A 20,314-nucleotide genomic window follows, 5' to 3' on the forward strand; every position below is an offset into this window, starting at 1 on the left:
CTAGAAGGAAGGCAGCTAGTCATCACCACACACCGCCAACTCTTGGGCTACTCTTTTACCAACGAATAATGAGATTAACCGTCACATTATAACGCCCCCATGGTTGAAAGGTGTGGCAGGAATTCGAACCCTCAGTCGAGAGCCTTGACCACCTGACCATACCGGGCCTTATTAGAACAACTAGATTTCTAATAAATATTTACATCAATCATTTCAAATGCATACTTGAAAAACACAACAATAACTTTATTTTCAGAATTATCCTATATTTGTAGCTGTTTTCATTGTGTGATATATTTTGTTGTATTCCTTTTAAATGCACATGATGCTACTTAAATCAATATTTTTCGTTTTCACTACATCGCATGGATTCAAAAATAGTACTATCCATGTGAACTTCTAACATTAGTATAATTTTCATTAAATATAGACTTAAAGACAACATATAAGTCTGCGGACCGCTAGAAACCAGGTTTCGATAGTCGTGGTTGGCACGATACCTCATTGTGTAACTTCGTGTTTAATTCCAAACAAACATAGGATGGAGAGTCCAAAGGAACAGTTTAATCATACTCTGAAGTACAGTATACATAGAAATATATGATTGCTAATAACTGGTACTGAAATTGAGATACAGAAATACGTTTTTTCCTTTAAGTGGGACAATTCAGAGATAGGAAGGCAAAAACAATGTAACTATTATCATGATAAATAAATAATATTAAATATTTTATACAATCATATCAAAACTACTGTATTCCAAAATCTAAAACTTGTCCATCCTACAAATACTAATATTTAAAATTAAAAAAATATATATATATATATTTATTAATTCCATAATATAGTCCGGAAAAATATCCAGTTTCATAATTGTATTTAAAGCTGTTCAGTTTCGTATCTTGAATGATTTCTTTCGTACTCACCAAACAGTGTTTAGTAATTTATTTCTTAGCTTCTCAGGTAGACATATACAACTACTGTGAGCTGAAAGCTAAAAATGAAAGGCATACTCAAGAACTATATCGAGGAAAAGAGCCAAACTGCAATAAGTTTAACAATCCTTTCGATTAGGAGACATTTGAAACAAACGATTTTTTCCTTATTATATTTTCAGAATTACATTTTTATAGGTAAACATTGTTGATAAACCTTTCAAAACAGTGAACTTTTGATCGTCACTTTATTGTTTTAAATTTAAATATTTTAATAAAAATAGTATTGCATGATATCACACTATTGTTCTATTAGGACTGGTGCCCGCGAATTCTTTAGGAATTGTAAACTTCAAACGCTGTTTAATATTTTCTCCTAGAGGGCGCACGTTCAGGTAGTCAGTTATGCAGTTGAAGCGTGGGCCGCGAGGTATGAAAGTACAGGTTGAAGAAATCGACAGGTGGCAGTTTGGCCAGTTCTTTCGCGAACAGGGAACTTCTCAAACGATGAAACTTATTTATAGTTACAATAAACAAACTTATTATTCTTTGTGATACAACCTTGGCAAGTGAGCTTCGTAACTAACTGTTGTCATGGCAATAACAACGACAACAGGTAAAATTGAGATAGTTTTAAAAGGAGGTCGGCCTTGGGGTTTTCATCTTCGGGGTGGAATTGAAAACGGAGAAATTCTGACAGTGTCTCAGGTACACTATTTATTTTTGCTGTCTTTTACTTTTTTTAGGTTAAGTTGTATAAACGACTTTTTATTTTTGTTTTAACATTAAAACATTGTTATTCCCATATAATAATATTAGATAAAGTAGTAATAAATATATAACTTCTTTATGTAAGAACATTGTTAACGAAAGATATCTTTGTTTTTCATTCATATGTATGCATGTATCACAAATGTTATGCTAAAGGAAACTGGAATGAGTGAATTACTATTCAAACATTTGTTATAACGTATCGCCAGAAGTGGTACCTAAAACAAGTAGCGAAATTTTTCAAGTTACTCAGTTTATATAATTTAAAATGTTTTTTAATTTGGTTACTTGCGCTACATGCGTTTTTCCATTCACAATTTCTATATAAAAATAAAATTTATCTTTGCTGGGAACTGATAGCCATTACATCCGAGGAATAAGGTTTCCATAATAGATGTTGTTGTTGCTTGTTTATACGTAACTTCCGTACACTTGAGCTACTGTTCATGTTTAAAGATTTCTATATATTTTGCGTACTCTTAAATACCAACATTTATAGCTTTACCAATGACAGAAAAAAGTCATTGCTAAGGAAAGTAACATACACTACAATATATAAGTACTTAAGTATGGACGATTATTTTGTTTGTTATTAAGCACAATGATACAAAAAGGGCTACCTGTGCTCTGTTCATCACTGGTATAGAAATCCGGTTTCTAGTGGTGTAAGTCCGTGGAGATACTATTGTGTCATTTGGAGTGGAGTTGGGGGTTAATTATGGACAGCCCTGTATTATTAGCATCATTCCTAGTCGCATCTAATCTCCCGGTTGGGTACAACGGTAAATCTTCACACTCATAACGCTAAAATACGGTGTTTGATTCCTTGCGGTGAACACAACAGATAGCCTGATGTGATTTTACTCTAAAACAAACAAATATACATATAACTAATAAAAATGTACTGCTTTCCCATTTATTATTCAATTTACTCCAATTGTTAGCGTTTGATTTGATCTTATGACCTTAATTTACAAACTAGAGTTGCTTAAAAACTAGAGCAGTAATTGTACTGAACCAGTCAAAACGAACTAATGTAACAACAGTCGTATGGACACTATTGCACGTATTATCGTAAATGGGGCCGACTATAACTCAATGGTTAGCGTGCAAGAGTTAACAGTTTGTGTCCCGTTACTGCAGAAAATGCACTGCGCACTTTGGGGCCGTTGACACACTAACAATGACGATTAGATTCCACTATTTGGTCAGATAAAAGTAACCCAAAAGTTGGTGATGGATGTGTTTTGTTATCTTCCTCTAATTTATCAGTTCAAAATTAGGGACCACTATGTGCAGATATTCCTTATTTTACTTTGCACAAAACTTTTAAAACAAACAAACGAATAATCTGTCACAAATATGACCACTTATTACAGGTACAGATCACCAAAAATGTATGAAATAGGTTTTAACAGTTAACATGAAGCTCAGCGGCGATAATTATAGTTCTTTTGAAAGTTTATTCCTCGTTAAATTCTTCACGAAAACAATAACTAACAACAATGAGAGGGCGAGACTTATGTCGGTCGTAATACAGAATTCATATCAACTTGAAGGGCCCGTTGTTTTCAGTTAAGTTAGTTAACATCGCTATAATCTGTGTGTAGCGATCTTTTTGTGAGTATATGGATTTTGCATTTCCGAATGCCTTATGTAACACCAAGCATTCATCATTATTCTGAACAGATTTATCAGTACAAAATCATAACACTTCTAAAAGCTTGTGTCAATTACTGATCTATTGTTTCTATACACTCAAATATTTAAAATTTCTTGTTTATTAGGTTCATACACAAATTGTTTGTCCTGGTGACATATCGAGAGCAAAGAAAGTTTGTCAAATCATGTACACTATTTATTCTTTAGAAGCGATTCACTCGAAAATGTGTAGAATTGTGTAGAAGGTTTAAACGAATACAGAGCCACCTAGTGGCTAAGGTAAAAAGAAGACTTATAAAGCTAAAATATATTCTGGTTTCGATACTCATGGTGGGCACAGCACAGAAGATAGCTTATTGTGTAGCTTTCTACTTAATAACAAATACACTTCTATAAATACAACATTTGGAAATACTATCGGATTGTATGTTTAGAGGTGGAACAACGCTGGCAAAAAATTAGATAAAGCGATGTGCTGGAAAACTGTTAATTCAGAGAAGCGTCATGTTATACACTGCACTGTGTGACAGTACCACTAAATAAACGGTGTCTTCCCTTTCTCAAGTATTTTAATAAATAATGATAATTTAGTTAATATCACTGATGTTTTATTTTTAAATTTTGTCTCATGTGGTTTTTGTTTTTTTTCGACACTGGAATATTTCACTTGTAATTCTGATAGCCGTTCTCTTTCTTTGTAAATAAAACTGAACAAATGTAAGCAGGAACTGTGGAACTACCCTGCTTATAATCTTTAAAAATGCATTAAAAATAAAACACTAATTAATTTCACTTATAAAACTGTTTTGAAAACTGCTCAGTTATTGCTATGCATGGTAATATAATGTTAAACAGCTTTTTTCACGAGTGCCTCACACTGTTGCACTGAGATTAACAATGTGTTGAAAATATAAATTTTAGAAACATCCAGAAAATGTGAATACGAGATGGTCTATATTCGTGTCAATTTGATTTTCATTTAAAGACCTCAACCAAAGTAATTACATTACGTGCTGAACATTCTGCCTAACAGAAATGGCCATATCGACAATCTAGCAAGTCCAGTACGAAGACTAGATGTGTTTTGTGCTCATACATATATAAAGACATACGCATTCTTGTTAGGGATGCCATTTCCGATACGTGCTATAAAAAAACAAACAAAATTACATACTATTCTGTGTAATCATTGTTATGTAAATATCATATCGTCACACTCATTCAAATTAGGTTATTTTTCCCTAAACTGCTCATTTCTTCGCAAGCTTGAAGCAAAGTGACCTAGTTCATGTTATCTGGAGGAACGAAGCTACATTTCTGTGTAGCTGTAGCAAATAAGGCGTCCGGATGGGTGTTTGTGTTCGCGAGCAAGGCCTAACTATTCCATTACCTGGAGCTTTACGACTACCACCTGCTAACCTACTGCTGATGTTACTAGCTCCCCTTGTAAACGTGGAAGTAACTGGGGTAGTTAAAAATGCCTGTTTTCTTAGTACGACCTTGACGACGACCTTGCAACTTTCTTTCTTGAGGAAAATTCCAAAGTCAAACCACTTTGCCATAACTGAACGGTTTGCCTTGAGTGCGTCAGTGTGGCTCCTTACCTTCTCTTATGCTTGTGTAGGTTGGTATACTTCCTTCAGAACATTCTATTTTATTTTTGTCCTTTTCTACGTTTAAGAACACGCACATTAAAATCCATTTATGATTTCTTATATATTTTTGTAATGAATGTTTTTCTATTTTCAGAAACATCAATATCGTTTTAATTCATTTTTCTTTTATCTCATTTCTATTTTCGCTGCTGCTGTATCATTGGACGTGTAGGAAGTTATGAGTACTTAACTAGAAATTTGTAGTTAATGTCTCTGTTTTAAACACCTTTTGTTCTTTGAAAGAAGCCCCCACTGGATTTTTACAGCTGGAAACCTGGCTTCAATATTCGTTGTAGGCAAAGCACAAACAGCCCTTTGTGTAGCTTTATGCATAATAGACAAACAAACAATCCTTAAAATCAAGTTTCCTAACTTTTTTTTAAATTTTAGTTTATTCAATATTTATATACTGTCTCAACAGTTTGATTATAAATGGTTTATTTTTATATGAAAAGATAGCAGCTTCTACTACCATATTTGTTATTCTGCCTGATATTATAGTGATTATTCTCTCAAACAAGTGACTTTGTCTAAAGAACAAATTATTTTCGTCGAGAATTTAACGTTACTTGTTTTGGTTTTAAATATTTTCGTAAATAACTTGTGCAGTTTTGTAAAATTCGTTGTGATTAAGGAATTATTTAAGAAAAATATTATGCGTTCCGTTCATAAAATAGAAAAGAATATACAGCCAAAGCATTTTCTAATTGTTCATGCTTAAATTAGCCTTTATTAAAAAATAATTTGTATTACTGACTATTTCTGGGCCTAGAGGGCTATTATTTTATTTAAAGTTTCAAGAACAAACTTTAAAATGTAGATTGCATTAGTTTTCTATCTATGGTAGGTGACCCCAGACGGTAAAGCTGCTAAAGAAGGAAAATTAAAAATTGGCGATCGTGTGTTGGAGATCAACGACGTTCAGTGTTTATCCTTGGTAGAGGCGTTGGATCTCATCGACAATGCTTTCAGAACTCTTAGCATCCTAATCTGGAGGTATGTCATGTTTTACAGAAACCAAGGAATTTTAATCGTGGTGTGACTTTCTTAACTATATTTCTACAACGATTTTTTTAATATTTCGCCATTTTCACTTATTGGTATCGTACAGAAATTTACAGAAAAGGAAGGAATTATAATCAACAGCTATTCATTTTTTTATCCGAAATGTTGTAAAATAATATGAAGTTTTTGGCATATACGTGTGTTTTTACTCATTTAGAACACTTTTGTTTTCATTATTTCATGAATTGTTGTTGTCTACTATTTTAAAAATAAACACTGGCAAACAGGGCGAAACAAATACTTAAATTAAGTACAGTTATAACCATTATATTTGAGATAATCTCTCTATTTGATTCTCAAAAAAATCACAGCCATCACTTGCTGAAGTTTAAGTTTACCTTAGAGAAAGCATTTCAACCTATGCTTCAAATTGTTCTATTTATCGTTACGAACTACAAGCTTTTCTTCTATACACGATGTACAGGTAAGTAATGCAGTTCTAATAACATAACAACAACAAAAATTAAAGAAAAAGAAAGGCGAAGATGGCTGCTTTAAAATGAAAAAAAATAAATAACACAACCACCAATGGTTGTCAAGATTGTTCGATATATTAAGCTATAATTTAGTATAAAAAGGTATTTTAGAAACACGTTGAGCAGTTTAGTTTGAAAATTAACTTAAATCCATCAATATTTATTCTAATACAGCTGAAGAAGGCGGTTGAACTAATCAAACATTAAATGCACTTATTTTTGTGTGATAATGTGCCACACAATATAGAGGAAGAGCAACTACAATATTATGAGTATTAATATAAAGCAAATTCAAGTGATTAAATAAGCCTTCTTAACATATTTTATATGTAAACACGAAATCGTCTGCCTTTCAAAAACTGGAGAATTTCTGTGTAAGCATCTTATCTTATCATTAACATTGAGAACTATAAATGTCACTGTGATTTACACTTTGTCTTTTATTTAACTATACTTCTTTCTGGAAGGGGGGTGACAGAGAATCTTTGGCGAGAAGTTTCTCTCTTCATGCCTAAATCACTGATTTCCTGAAGCACATGAGATGGTTGTTATTGAGTTCAGGTAGAACGACAAGGTAGATGGTATATTTGATAAAACTGTGTGAAACTTTTATATTTTTGTCATTGAAATGGACAGGATTCTTTTATTCTTCTTTTTCCGAGGACTGAAAATCAAAAGTGGGCATTTTAAGAGTGGCAGTTTGTTGTTTATCTGCCCTTGTTGCGATAGCTTTTCGTAACAGCACATTTAAAAAATTTAAATTCCTCCAACGTACACTCACAAATTGGTTTTGTGGAAGCAATAAACGAAAGAACAAAGAACTCGTGGTTTATTTTAAGTTATGTCACACGCATACAGATAGTGCATCACATTTCTAAGTCTGGAGAATTCTTGGTGAAGATGTTCATTTGAAAACTTCCCAGTGTGTTATCAGAGTAACGAAAATATTGAGAATTCGTATTTCCGTTTTTAATATTATTTTAAAAAATGTTATTTTTTACTCATGGAACTTTGACAATTACTGTTTAAATAATGATATTTTGCTTGTACCTTTGGCTACCTTAATACTATGACAAAATATTAATACCATTACAATTATAGTGTGTTAAGGTCATAACATGCAAAGTCCCAAACCTAAGTTACATATTTTTTCAATGTATATGAAATTTTGATGCTTAATCCCGCATAAGTTTTCATCTGCGAGAAAGAGAGGTCTAACTTATACAACCAGTTACAAATTTTATTTCAAGTGAGCATTTCCAGTGAGGATGTTCAACAATTTTTGATGCATAATTGAGAACAATGTGAAAACATAATTAGAGGTTACAGATACACAGCACGTGAAGTGTATGAAGATGCAAAGCATCATACAAGCAGCATATGTAAATGTACAGAGGTTGAGTGCGTTATGCTAAAACGATATTGGAGCCTCATCACGTTGTTACAGTTCATGTCGCTACGACTGTGCATCTTGACAAGGAATGGACTTGCAGGGAATTTCCATTACAAAAGATTTTGTAGTAAGGTTATCATATCTAAAGCACGCACTTCCTTCCTGATATATTTCTATAAACGTCTAATATATGAGGATAACAATTTCTCAGAGCCCATTTCAACAGTTCTATCACAGAGAAATCCATAAGCGACATGTCCTATCTTCATATGGAATGGAACAAATATTCGTTTTATTTATCAGCTGCTTGAGTTATATTACTATTTAATGGACATGTCGTACAAACAGCTTGTACGCTCTGACTTGCTTCGATTTATTACATAAAAATTCTTCTCAGCTATGTTGCATACTGTTGTCTAAGTCATGTGGATGGTTTTATCCAGTGACATTTCTGTTCATAGATACTCGTCTGTTACAATATAGCACTCTTTGCTTACATGAGCTGGAGTATAACTTGCCCAGGTCTCTTTCTGGATGGTCCTGGTACCTCAAGATGATCCAAATTCCTTCGTTTTCTGATACCATTGGATAAAAAATAGATATATCGTCTTAAAAAAATTAAATCATTGATTTAAACACATTTTCATGATCTTATTATATGACTGCTGTGCGTCTGAGAGGATATTACATACCTTCTCGAAATCTTTCGGTCTTCGGTAGCATAACACTATCTACAAAATACGAAACAATGTCAAAACTTGCAGAGACTTTATGTTTTGCATAATCAAAACTGTTTTATTATAACATACTTAATCTGTTTGTGGGTTAGATACCTAATCAGGTTATCTAAAACATTCAGTTTTATAGTGTCTTGCCAATCACATAAACAGTTCCAGTAAATATTCGTATTTAAAGCCAAACTAATTGGATTAAGTAACATTAGGATATTTAACTTAAAGTATGTAAAGTTTTCACATTCTAGTTTTAGCAGTGTTTTGTAGTAGATAAAACTAATTCCACCAAGAGTTCTTCTATATTTTGCACAATTACAAAAATGCACAAAAATGAATGAAAAATTACTAAATTAATTTTCAGATATATGAACACTTCACGTTTTCATTGTGGTATGTTAATCAAATATAGGATATTTCATGCAACATATTCATCTTGTAGCTTTTGTTTAGCATGCAGATAATAATTAATTTTAGTTGAATTTTATACTTAAATGGGCCAATACTGCAATTATCCAGACATATTACGTCATATTGAGTAATTTCATACTTGTCAAACCTGACTCACACTTCAGGTGAAATCTATAATTTTCCATCTAAAATACATAATGAAACCCAATAGTAACGTATTAAACTTCACTAGATGAAAACAAAGAAATCACAGTACTTACTGTGCCATAAATTCTGTACCCAATACATCAGTATTATTCAATACTTTCGTAAGCATTAGTAAAACTGTTGTAACAATAAAACACCCTTCTTTACAAATTAATCTAAGCAGATTCCAGAAATAAGCTTCTCTATTTATGTCATTTATACTGATCGTTACTGCTCTATATTTCTTTCAATAATTTGCCCCCCTTCGCTAGTACAGCGGTAAGTCTACGGATTTGTAATACTAAAATAAGGGGTACGATTCCCATTGGTGGGCTCAGAAAATAGCACTCTGTGGCTTTGCTATAAGGAAAAACACAAGCACACGCTTGAATAATTTGAGCTTTAACGACTTCTATTGATATCACTTGTCTTCAAAATATATCGAAAAGTTAAGTTCTTGTCATAGCTATAGATATGATGGTTGGTAAATTTGCTAATAGTCAGAAAAAAATTATGTTGTATCAATCTCCTAAAGATTCCTAAAACAACAGAAGATCGATCGGCTCCTTAATAACTATATTTCCACACTATCTTTTAAACAAACATTAATGTTGTTTTTTAACCCTCTGCCAAATGTGAATAAAGTGCATTCAGGCATTATTATGATTACTAGTCATTCATATAAATGTTAGTTCCTTTACCAATTGAACTTGCTTCTTTGTTATCTACCCGTCATATTCCAGTATCTGAAGATACACAAGCTTTTTCAGTTTCTTTATCAATTATCATTAATTTAACTAATAAATTAAATGCCACTCTGTACAGAATACTCTTAGACGTTCGACTGAGGAGAGAAGTAATTGAGAGAACTACTTGCAGCTGTGACATCTAGACTTTACACCATAGGACAACGTGACAATGATAAATGTCTCTCTCTCCATGTGATTCTCATGTACAATAGAAAAAGTGACTTTTTATTCCTACAACTCATACATTACAGGTTGATATGTTGATCGAGTGGTTATAGTTAAATAGAGGAATGAATTATATGACGTATGGGAACTGTAAATCCTGTAAGCCATTATATGATTTAGTACAGTATGGAACAAAATAAAACAAAAATGCTTTCTAACAAATGAATGTAATAAATTATTACAGGGTGACGGCTGTTGAGTGACAGAATGGTCAACTTTTCTAAACTTGATAAATTTACATTTATCTAAATCATATCTTGAGGACAGGGGCTGTAAAATCGTCAAGTTAAACTGTTGAATACCGTATAGTAGAAGACTGTCGAGTTCATCAGATCTATACTGTACACATTGAAGTAGCACAGAAAGTCATAAAATGTTTTTTCTTTCATCTTTTGTCGTTCAAGACCGTTTAGATTTAAGCTGAGCTAAGAAACGCGCCATGAATAACAATTAAATTACGTTCTTAGCGCAAATGTTTGTCATTTGTCACTAGATTTGCTTGCATACATAGAAATTATGTGATTAGCTGAAAGCTTCACAAATGTGTGTTTGTGAACAAATCAGACAGCGCTCTTTGTTGGATTGAATTAGAAATATACTGAATTGAATAAAAACTTATAAAACTTGTGATATCTGTGCTAGTAAATGTATGGAAAGTCCCGGTATGGCCAGGTGGTTAAGGTACTCGATTCGTAATCCGAGCGTTGCGGATTCGAATCCCTGTTACACCAAACTTACTCGTCTTTTCAGCCGTGTAGACGTTATAATGTGACGGTCAATCTCACTATTCGTTGGTAAAAGAGTAGCCCAAAAGTTGGCGGTGAGTGGTGATGACTAGCTGCCTTTTCTCTAGTCTTACACTGCTAAATTAGGGACGGTTAGCTTTGCGCGAAATTGAAAACATACAAACAAATGTATGAACAATTTCTAAACCTTATATTCACAAAGAATTTACCTAAGGGAGGTGGTAGAACATTTATTTTAAAAAGTTTCTTTTTTACTTTTACCATGTTAATGATTCACTTAAGCACGTATTTATAACGTTAAACTTAACAGTTTTTACCAGTGAAATTGAACTAACGACAATTTAGTTCACCATTCGTAAAAAAAAATAAACCAATGAGATAAGTACTGATGTGTTCGCGTCTTGCCGACGTCATTTATCTATTGAAAAAATAAATAAAACTAGCTTTAAATAACTGATGCAATAGTTAATAATTATATCTATGGTATGACAAGCCTATTCATTGCATATAAAGATGTAGTAAAACAGTAATTCTAAGGTGAGTTGAAATGTAAAAAACAAATCTAGTTTATTTCCAAAACTGCAGGTGTCATTTATCGGGACACGCAATTTTAAACTAAGGTAATGTGATATTATAACAATTTATAATTACATTTAGTTATTAATTGCATCTTTAAAATGACATATTAAGGCAATACTTAATGCGTTAGTATGTGCATGATCTGCAAATACATTCACTTGTACAAACTTTCCAAGCTTGTAATAAATATGTCTGGACGAGTAACACACTTAAAGTATCACGCCTTTTATCATACTGTTATAATGAGATAGAAGCTAGTCATTATTAAAGTGATAAAAAATCCTAATAATGCATTTAATAGACAATGTTCATATTTGCTTTTTAGTGAAAAATCGTAAATGTGTAATCCTTTGTACGTTGTTAAGCACAAAGTTACACAATGAGCTATCTGTGCTGTGTCCACCGTGAGTATCGAAGTTTGAGTTTTAGCGTTATAAACCCCAAAAAATATCGCTAAGCCTTCGAGAGCCTAAATACATAATATTCGTATTGAACATCAACTATCTACCCCCGGGAATTAAATTGATGAACCAACAGTGAATGAACAACATTGATTCTGTTAACCTTTGATGCTTCAAAAATATTGTTCTCTACCTCAACATGCAACAAGACAAAGGTATAGTTTTGGGTATTACATGGAATATTTTTGTACTTTTTTTCTTTGCGCAAAACAAAGCATTTTGAACTTGTGCTTGTTCCCACTGTGGCCTCTTCGTGTTTTGAAGGATGCAGTTAAAGTATATTTTGCTTTATAAGAGTTAAAATGTTAACGCTTTCATGGACTGGATAACTCCATGTGCAATGTCTGTGGAAAAAGTTCGAGAAGAGTTTTCTTTATTTAACATATCCATTCCATAAAGATTCTTAACACATGCTTTACTTAAAATGGACACACCTATGTCTATGCAAAGACACATGCTGAGAATGTCCTGGTTGATTATTAATTTAAAGAAAAAACAAAAAAATTGAATGACCTGAGATTGAGTTCAAGGTCGAAGCTTTACGAACGTAGTAGAGGGAAGGATTATTCGACGATAGTATGTTTGTATAACAATATCTTTAGTGGTGGTTTTATGGGTATTCCTTGAAGAGTTGCACTAGGTTCATGGAAAAAAAATAAAAGGGAGAGATAGCATAAATTATGTATTACTAATGAATGTTATTAGCATAACCTGACATGGTCATGTGCAAAATGTATATACGTTATTGAGATTTGCATTATTACTTAACATAGAACACGTATTTCCATATTTTATCCATGAAAGTTTTTGTTTTATAAATTATATTGCATCGTCCGATATATAAGTAATTTTTTTTCAGATTTAGAATACAAGAAATTTGTTAAGAAATCTAAACATTTACGTCAAACACATACGACTTTTATAAGTGGCAAAACATGACAAATGTTTGTTTAATTTGCATTTTTTGTTGTTGTACTGAATATAGTTGCTCATTAACGCAGTTCATCTGTTACTTTTATGGATAAAACACTCGATCACCAAGCCATCCCTGAATTTGTATTTTGTGTGTTCTACTGTACTTAATATAATTGTTGCTTATAGTAGTTTGAACGTTATTTCTTTAGGTAAAACGCGCTGGATCACCAAGTCATCTCTGAATTTGCATCTGTGTACAATGTTTTTAAGGGATAACCTAACTTGTACTTTAAAGCAACATGTCATACTTAAATGAACCACCTAAAAAATCAACAGTTCTATTGCACTCATGAAGGGCATCTCTAGTCTCAGCCTACAAATAATGTTGTTGTTTGTCTACTAGACTCTTCATAATTTCATTGAGACATACATCTGACTGACTGACTGACTGATAAAAGTGTCTGCAAAAGTCCTTTGAAATGTGCTTTAGAGCAAAAGATGTTAGCATTTTAGGTAGGTTATAATAATTCATGTGAGTGGCAGTTAATACAAGACACTGACATCAATACTTAAAGTGTATGCATAAGGCGGTAGTAAAATAAACAATATACAGAGCACTATCCACTGGGGTTAATTAGGTTATTGGACAGTAATGATAAGTTACATATATGCATGGCATGGCTCAATCACCAGTTTAAGGAACCAATGAACTAATGACCTTGGCATCATGTATAATTCGAGACAGCGTTAAAACGAAAGGGGAAAAACCTACCACAAGTGCATCGACATGATATGGAATTAGCAACAGCGCGTGTTTGGAGAAAGCGAAAGAACATCTCTGTCGCATCTTATCTAAGTACCTAGTGGCTACTTTTTCTTTCAAATTATAATAACAACTGATATAATAATAACATAATAATGTACACAGTATATATTTAAAAGAAAAAAGCAGAAAATGTGATCAAATCCAAACGATGTATATATTATGAAAGTATATAATTTACTCTATATCAGTGTGTAAAATAATATGTTTCTATTGCCAGTGATTCATGGATAAAAATGTGGAGTTTCTAAATGTTTAATTCATATATTTACTTTATACTATTCTTGATTCTATTTTTTATTTGAGACACATTTAGCGAGTGGTAGTGTTTCTTATGTATACATGTTAGTTTATCTGTGATTTTAAATTAAAAGCCAGTTCTCTTGGCTGTCGGCATGGCCAGGTGGTTAGGGTGCTCGATTCGTAATCTGATCGTGGGTTCGAATTCCTGTCACGTCAAATATGCTCGCCCTTTGAGCCGTGGTGGTGTTATAATGTTATGGTAAACCCCACTATTTGTTGATAAAAAATAGTTCAAGAGTTGACAGTGAGTGATGGTGACTAGCTGTCTTCCCTCTACTTTTAGACCAATAATTTAGGAATGGCTAACGAAGATAGCCCTCGTGTAGTTTTTCTCGAAACTTAAATACAAACAAACCGATGGCCATGATGTCTTCAGATAAGGTGAAAAAGATGTTCAGCCGAACACTGAAGTATTTTATGCGAGAGGACATTAAGAAAGTTTGCCATATTTACAGCACACCTAGCAAGCTTTTATGTTCGTGTTGTTGTGGCTCTCAGCTAATTATGAATTTCTTACGGGATAACGACATTGTTTATGAACAAACAAATCAAATCTCGTATCTAGTAAAGCTGAACTTTATTTTAAAGACTACCGCATGACGTCATGATCCTCATGTGGGACTAACTTAGTGTCATAGCTTCATTCAATCACTGTTAAGATTAGCTTTTGTGGCACAAAAATTATAATAATTTAAACACGGAACTTCAATATATATTTTGAAAAGTATTCAAACACTTATACTCATTAGAATATCCAAATCACCACTAGAACTCTTTGCTTCCTTGTTTTAGAGCTAATGTGCTGCATACACCACTGAGAATCGAACTCCGCATTTTTTGCGTTGAAGGTCCATACACTTAACGTTATCCCAGCGCTGAACTCAATAATAAGTTAATTAAGTACTAAAAATGCTTGTAAAAATTATCATATTGTTCTTGTTTGACAAATAAAAAGATAAGCATACTTAAGGAACTTAAGTATGCTTATTCAAGTTGTCTTACTATATGAATTACTTTAAAATCTACTGAACTTGAGTATACCTCGAGAAAAAGTTTAAAAACTGTTGACCAATAAAAAACAAGTAAAAATTAATAAAAATTATCAGTGCATAAATTTTAGCTTTTAGGAATGATTGTCATAACAGTCTAGCGATTTTAATTTTATGTAAGTAGATTTAATATATTTCTTCAATTTCATCAAAAGGATTTGGAATTTTTATTCTGATAATCTACACGTCCAGATTAAGGACCCTTAGGTTTTAAATATAGTCTTTTTTTATTTCGAGCAACTGACAAGAAGGGGTGCAACCAACCGCTACATATTTTTATAGTTCTTTGAAATAAAATTCTAGTTTAATTTTATAACGCTCTCATAGCTGAGAATGTGAAGCGTATTTAGCCGTATCATGTATTAAGTCCTGGATCCTTTGATTCACAGTCTGATACACATACATAGCCTAATATTTCTTATTAGGAGATAAATTAATCATATCTTTCCTAAGTATATGCATTAAGTAAGACAATTACAAATATCTTTCTTACATCTATATTTTTACGTTGACTTAAAAGTTTTTATTTAGCATTTAATAGGGAAAATGTGAACTCTATGAAATTAGCCTAAATACTAGCTGGTCAAAAGTTTAAGACCATACAAAAAAGAAGCTCTAAACAGGGTAGGAAATGCCCAACAAGAGGTCTCAATAGTGAGTTGCACGGCCGTCATTGCGAATAACTTCAAACATTCGCTTTGGCATGGTCGATATAAGCGTTTGCAGAAGGCTGGCTGGAATGTTATTCCAAGTGGTGAAGATGGCTTAACGAAGATCATGCACTGTTTGGAATTGACGTCTATTTCTATAGACTTCCCTTGTCATCCACCCCCAAACATTTTCAATGAGGTTAAGTTCCATCGAACACGCCGGATGGTTCAAAAGAATCACGTTATTCGCCATGAAAAAGTCCTTTGTCCTGCGGGCATTGTGGATTGCAGCTTTGTCCTGCTGAAAGATCCAGTCATTTCCACACACGCGAGGACTTTCAGTCAATAGGGATGCTCTCTCCAACATGCCAATGTAGCCAGCTGCTGTTTGACGCCCCTGTATAACCTCAAATTCCATTGTTCCATGGAAGGAAAAAAACATCCCAGATCATGATGGAACCTCCTCCACTGTGTCGTGTAGAAAATGTTTCCGGTGGGATATCTTTATCGTGCCAGTAATGTTGGAAGCCATCTGGACCATCCAGGTTAAATTTTTTCTCATCAGAGAACAAAACCTTCTTCCACTTTTCTACGCCACATATTTGGTGCTTCTCAGCAAAGTTTAACCAAGCTATTTCGTGTTATGGAAGGAGGCGTGGCCTTTGAAGACGTTTACAGTTTTTAAAGCCTTTCTCTCATAGAAGCCGTCTTATTGTTCTTGAGTTGCATTCTACATCCATAAGGGCTTTAATTTGGTTCGACGATCGGCTAGTGTCTTGCCGTACAACCCGTCGAATCCTCCTGCTCAACGCCAGCGAAATTTTCTTGGGCCGACTACTTGAAATTCTCGTTCCTTATCCCTCAGGGTCTTTTAAGAAATTTGCAACAGCAGTTTTACTACGCCCAATCTTAGCACAAATGGCACGTTGAAAGAGATCTTGCTTTTGCAGCTCGACAATTCTACCACGTTCAAATTCTGTCAACTTTTTAGCCTTTGCCATGTTTTTACCCAATGTAACACAGAAGATGTCAGTAAGAGATGTTGACAACGCTAATGCTTGAACACAAATGACTAAATTTCGTTACATGTTTACCGATTAACGCTTCGTTTCAGTATGGTCTTAAACTTTTGACCAGCTAGTATTTAGGCTAATTTCATAGTGTTTAATTTTCCCTATTAAATGCTAAAAAAGTTTTTATTTTTATTTTCCATTTTCTTATTGTCATCTTTAGAATCTCTACTCAAATAAGTGGTTAAGTCTAATAACGCAAAATGCGTATTTTTTCTATATCTTAACAAGCCTTAACATTTTGGCCAGCAGTGTATCACTATTATACCCCAGAACAAACAGAAGAATAAAAACGTAAACTTTCATCAGTTTTTCAGAGTATAGCCTAATATTTCTTATTAGGAAATAAATTAATCATATCTTTCCTAAGTATATGCATTAAGTAAGACAATTACAAATATCTTTCTTACATCTATATTTTTACGTTGACTTAATTAAAGAAACAACATAAGGAAAGAACAAATACAACCCTAGCGTCACAAAAAGTGGTTGAAATAATTATATGAAAATAAAGTGTGGTCAACTTTTTGGCGAAACGATCATCATTGGTTACATTTAATTTGAAACGAAAATACTAAAAATAGTGTTACGTGTATAAGTGTATTTCCTGTTCTTGTTAATTGTTATGGGGGTGGTAACGACCCACGTACCTTCTTATATTGAAAGTACAGCACATGTAAAATAAAATGCAAAGCTGTGCTCGCGGGAACACACCCTTTACAGTCATGAATTACCATGGTGTATTGGGTGGAGAGAGGCCATTGTTGCATAGCATATACGTAACAGTGACCTTCCACTTGGCTTAGCAATAAGACTATAATAACACAAAATATTTATACGAATTTTTCATCTAATTTTGAGTATACGGAAATTATTAGATTTTGTTTCTTTTATTTACAGAAAACAAGTGTAACCGTTAGTTTTTACGAAGGGCAATGCTTTTGAACGTCCAGAATTACACATGAGAATGAAAATAAGACGAGATTTTCAGACATGAAAGTTGTTTCCTTTGTATACAGTGACTTAGCGAAACGTAATCTGAGAGTCGCGGGTTTGTATCCCCGTCGCACCAAATATGCTCGCCTTTTCAGCCGTGAGGGCGTTATAATGTGACGATCAATCCCACTATTCGTTAGTAAAAGAGTAGCACAAGAGTTTGGTGATGACTAGCTGCCTTCCCTCTAGTCTTACACTACTAAATTAGGGACGGCTAGTGCAGATAGCCCTCGAGTAGCTTTGCGCAAAATTCAAAAACAAAGAAACAAGACATAGCAAAAAAGTAGAAACTGATAAAAGTTTTCAAATTACTATAAAGCTCTACATTAACACATAAATCGACTATGGTAAACTGAACTGTTTATAGCTTAAAATGTTTGTTTGTTTGTTTGCTGAATTTCGCGCAAAGCTACATGAGGGCTATCTACGCTAGCCATCGCTAATTTAAAAGTGTAAATCTGGAGAGGAGGCAACTAGTCATCATCACCAACCTCCAACTCTTTGGTTGCGCTTTTAAACAACGAATAGTGGGATTGACCGTCAGATTATAACGCTTCCATGGCTAAAAAGGCGAGCATGTTTGGTGATATGAAGATTCGAACCCGCGACCCTCAGATTACACTTCTGGCGTCCCTAACCAATTGGACATGCCGGGCCAACGTAAAATGATTTATAGCATTTGCAATTAAATATGTTTAAGAAATACATATGTTTTTGTACATGTGCCAAAGATAACGCGTACTATGTGCTGATTAATGAATTTAAGAATTTACATGCAACGAATATTTCGTGTTCTTTTTATCATTGTGGTTTATTAACGCCAGAATTAATATGTGCTTCATTTCCATTTTCACACAGAAACTCTTGTTTGGTTCCTGGTTTTTAGATTTTATTCTGAACCATATATACTTTCTGTAAAGTGTAGATGGTAGAGAAACCCGCCTAAGTATTAAAATTACAGGCTTACTGCACTATGCAAAAACTCCATGACGACCTTACTCTCATTAAACAAGAAATTACAACGGAAGTGGGGAGCGGGGAATTAGAAAACCTGATTACACAAGTCTGCGAATAGCTAGTTAGGCTTAATGGGCCGACCAGCAACTACATCCAAAGAGAGTATTATCTCTGTGTTAGAACCACGTGACCATTATGTCCATGAAGTCTGATGAACATCTATTAAGTGCAAAATTGGCAGCTTTCTTGTCGTCTCCTTTCCAAATTAGTTATGGTGAAAGTAGGAATTAGTTCACGTGGTTAGAATACTGGGCACGAAGGGGTTGACTTGCAGAAATAGTAAAAATAACAACAACGGTTGTTCTGTAACACTTAAACAAATAGAACACTTTATTTCCGCATAAAATTTTCTAAAATGTGTGGTTTATCAAGTAAAATTGAATATCAGAAAATAATGTTAGAATTATGTTTAGCGAAAACCATTGAATCGTAGAATAAAGATTATGTGATAGTATTTACATTACGTAATAAAGGAAATACACACACACACACATAAAGATATATATCTAAGAAGTTTAAACAACAATTATACTAATTTCCACATCTGAAGAGGAGACATATTCTTGCTTAGGATATCATCTTAAAATAACTTTTCAGACCACAAAGGCCAAATAATAAAAAAAATGTCATGCACTAAACAAACAAATAAAACTTGGGTATAAGTTAATGTGTGGATCGTAGTAAGAGAAGCGGTCGGGCGGTTAGGGCGCTCGACTCGTAATCTGAAGGTCGTGGGTTTGAATCCCCGTCGCATCAAACATGCTCGCCCTTTCAGCCGTGGGAGCGTTATAATGTGACGGGCAATCCCCCTATTCGTTGGTAAAAGAGTAGCCCAAGAGTTTTTGGTCGGTGGTGATGACTATCTGCCTTCCCAATAGTCTTACACTGCTAAATTAGGGACGGCTAGTGCAGATAGCCCTCGTGTAGCTTTGCGCGAGAATTCAAAAACAAACAAACAAATAAGAGAAGTATTTGTAGAGTAGAATTACCACAGTAGTAGAGATATGTGTTTTGCCTGATTTTACCTAAAAGCCTCACATGTAAGATTACAACATAAAAAAACAACAACATTAACAACAGATGCTTTAGCGTAAGTTCAAACGTTTCACATCTAAATGTACCTTCCACTTCTTACAGTTACTTTTGGGAAGATGGTGATGTATAACGTGCTAAAAGAAAAGAAGGGTAACAAAATAAAACGCATCTTAAAGATAGCATTTCAACTTCAAAATAGTCAAAGTTTAAGTCAATGATAAGATATGTACCTCTATTCTAGTCCTCCAGTGACACAGTAGTATGTCTGTGGACTCACACTGCTAGAACTGGATTTCGATACCCGCGGTGAGCAAAGCACAGTTAGCCCATTGTGTAACTTTGTGCTTAATTCTAAACAAACAAAACCTCTATTCTAATTAATATGCTGTTAAAGTGGTCCGTCATTTGTAT

At 33.6% G+C, this 20,314-nt stretch overlaps 1 protein-coding gene and 1 long non-coding RNA gene across 2 annotated transcripts in view; one reads left to right on the forward strand and one right to left on the reverse strand.

Moving 5' to 3' along the window:
• The first annotated feature begins 1,392 nt into the window (after window positions 1–1,392).
• LOC143240804 (uncharacterized) overlaps window positions 1,393–20,314 on the forward strand; it is a 194,159-nt gene continuing 175,237 nt past the window's right edge. The window contains exons 1-2 of the mRNA XM_076483898.1: window positions 1,393–1,643; window positions 5,871–6,019. Coding sequence (XP_076340013.1) covers window positions 1,530–1,643; window positions 5,871–6,019 — 263 coding nt within the window. The 5' untranslated portion in view covers window positions 1,393–1,529. The remainder of the gene's footprint in view (window positions 1,644–5,870; window positions 6,020–20,314) is intronic.
• On the reverse strand, window positions 5,142–20,291 carry LOC143240807 (uncharacterized). The gene is made up of 3 exons (XR_013021968.1): window positions 20,134–20,291; window positions 8,650–8,688; window positions 5,142–8,532 (listed from the first exon to the last, which is right to left on the reverse strand). It is a non-coding gene; the product is annotated as an uncharacterized LOC143240807 (long non-coding RNA).

The sequence above is a fragment of the Tachypleus tridentatus genome, chromosome 13 (assembly GCF_004210375.1).
Source record: "Tachypleus tridentatus isolate NWPU-2018 chromosome 13, ASM421037v1, whole genome shotgun sequence".
Lineage (NCBI taxonomy): Eukaryota > Metazoa > Arthropoda > Merostomata > Xiphosura > Limulidae > Tachypleus > Tachypleus tridentatus.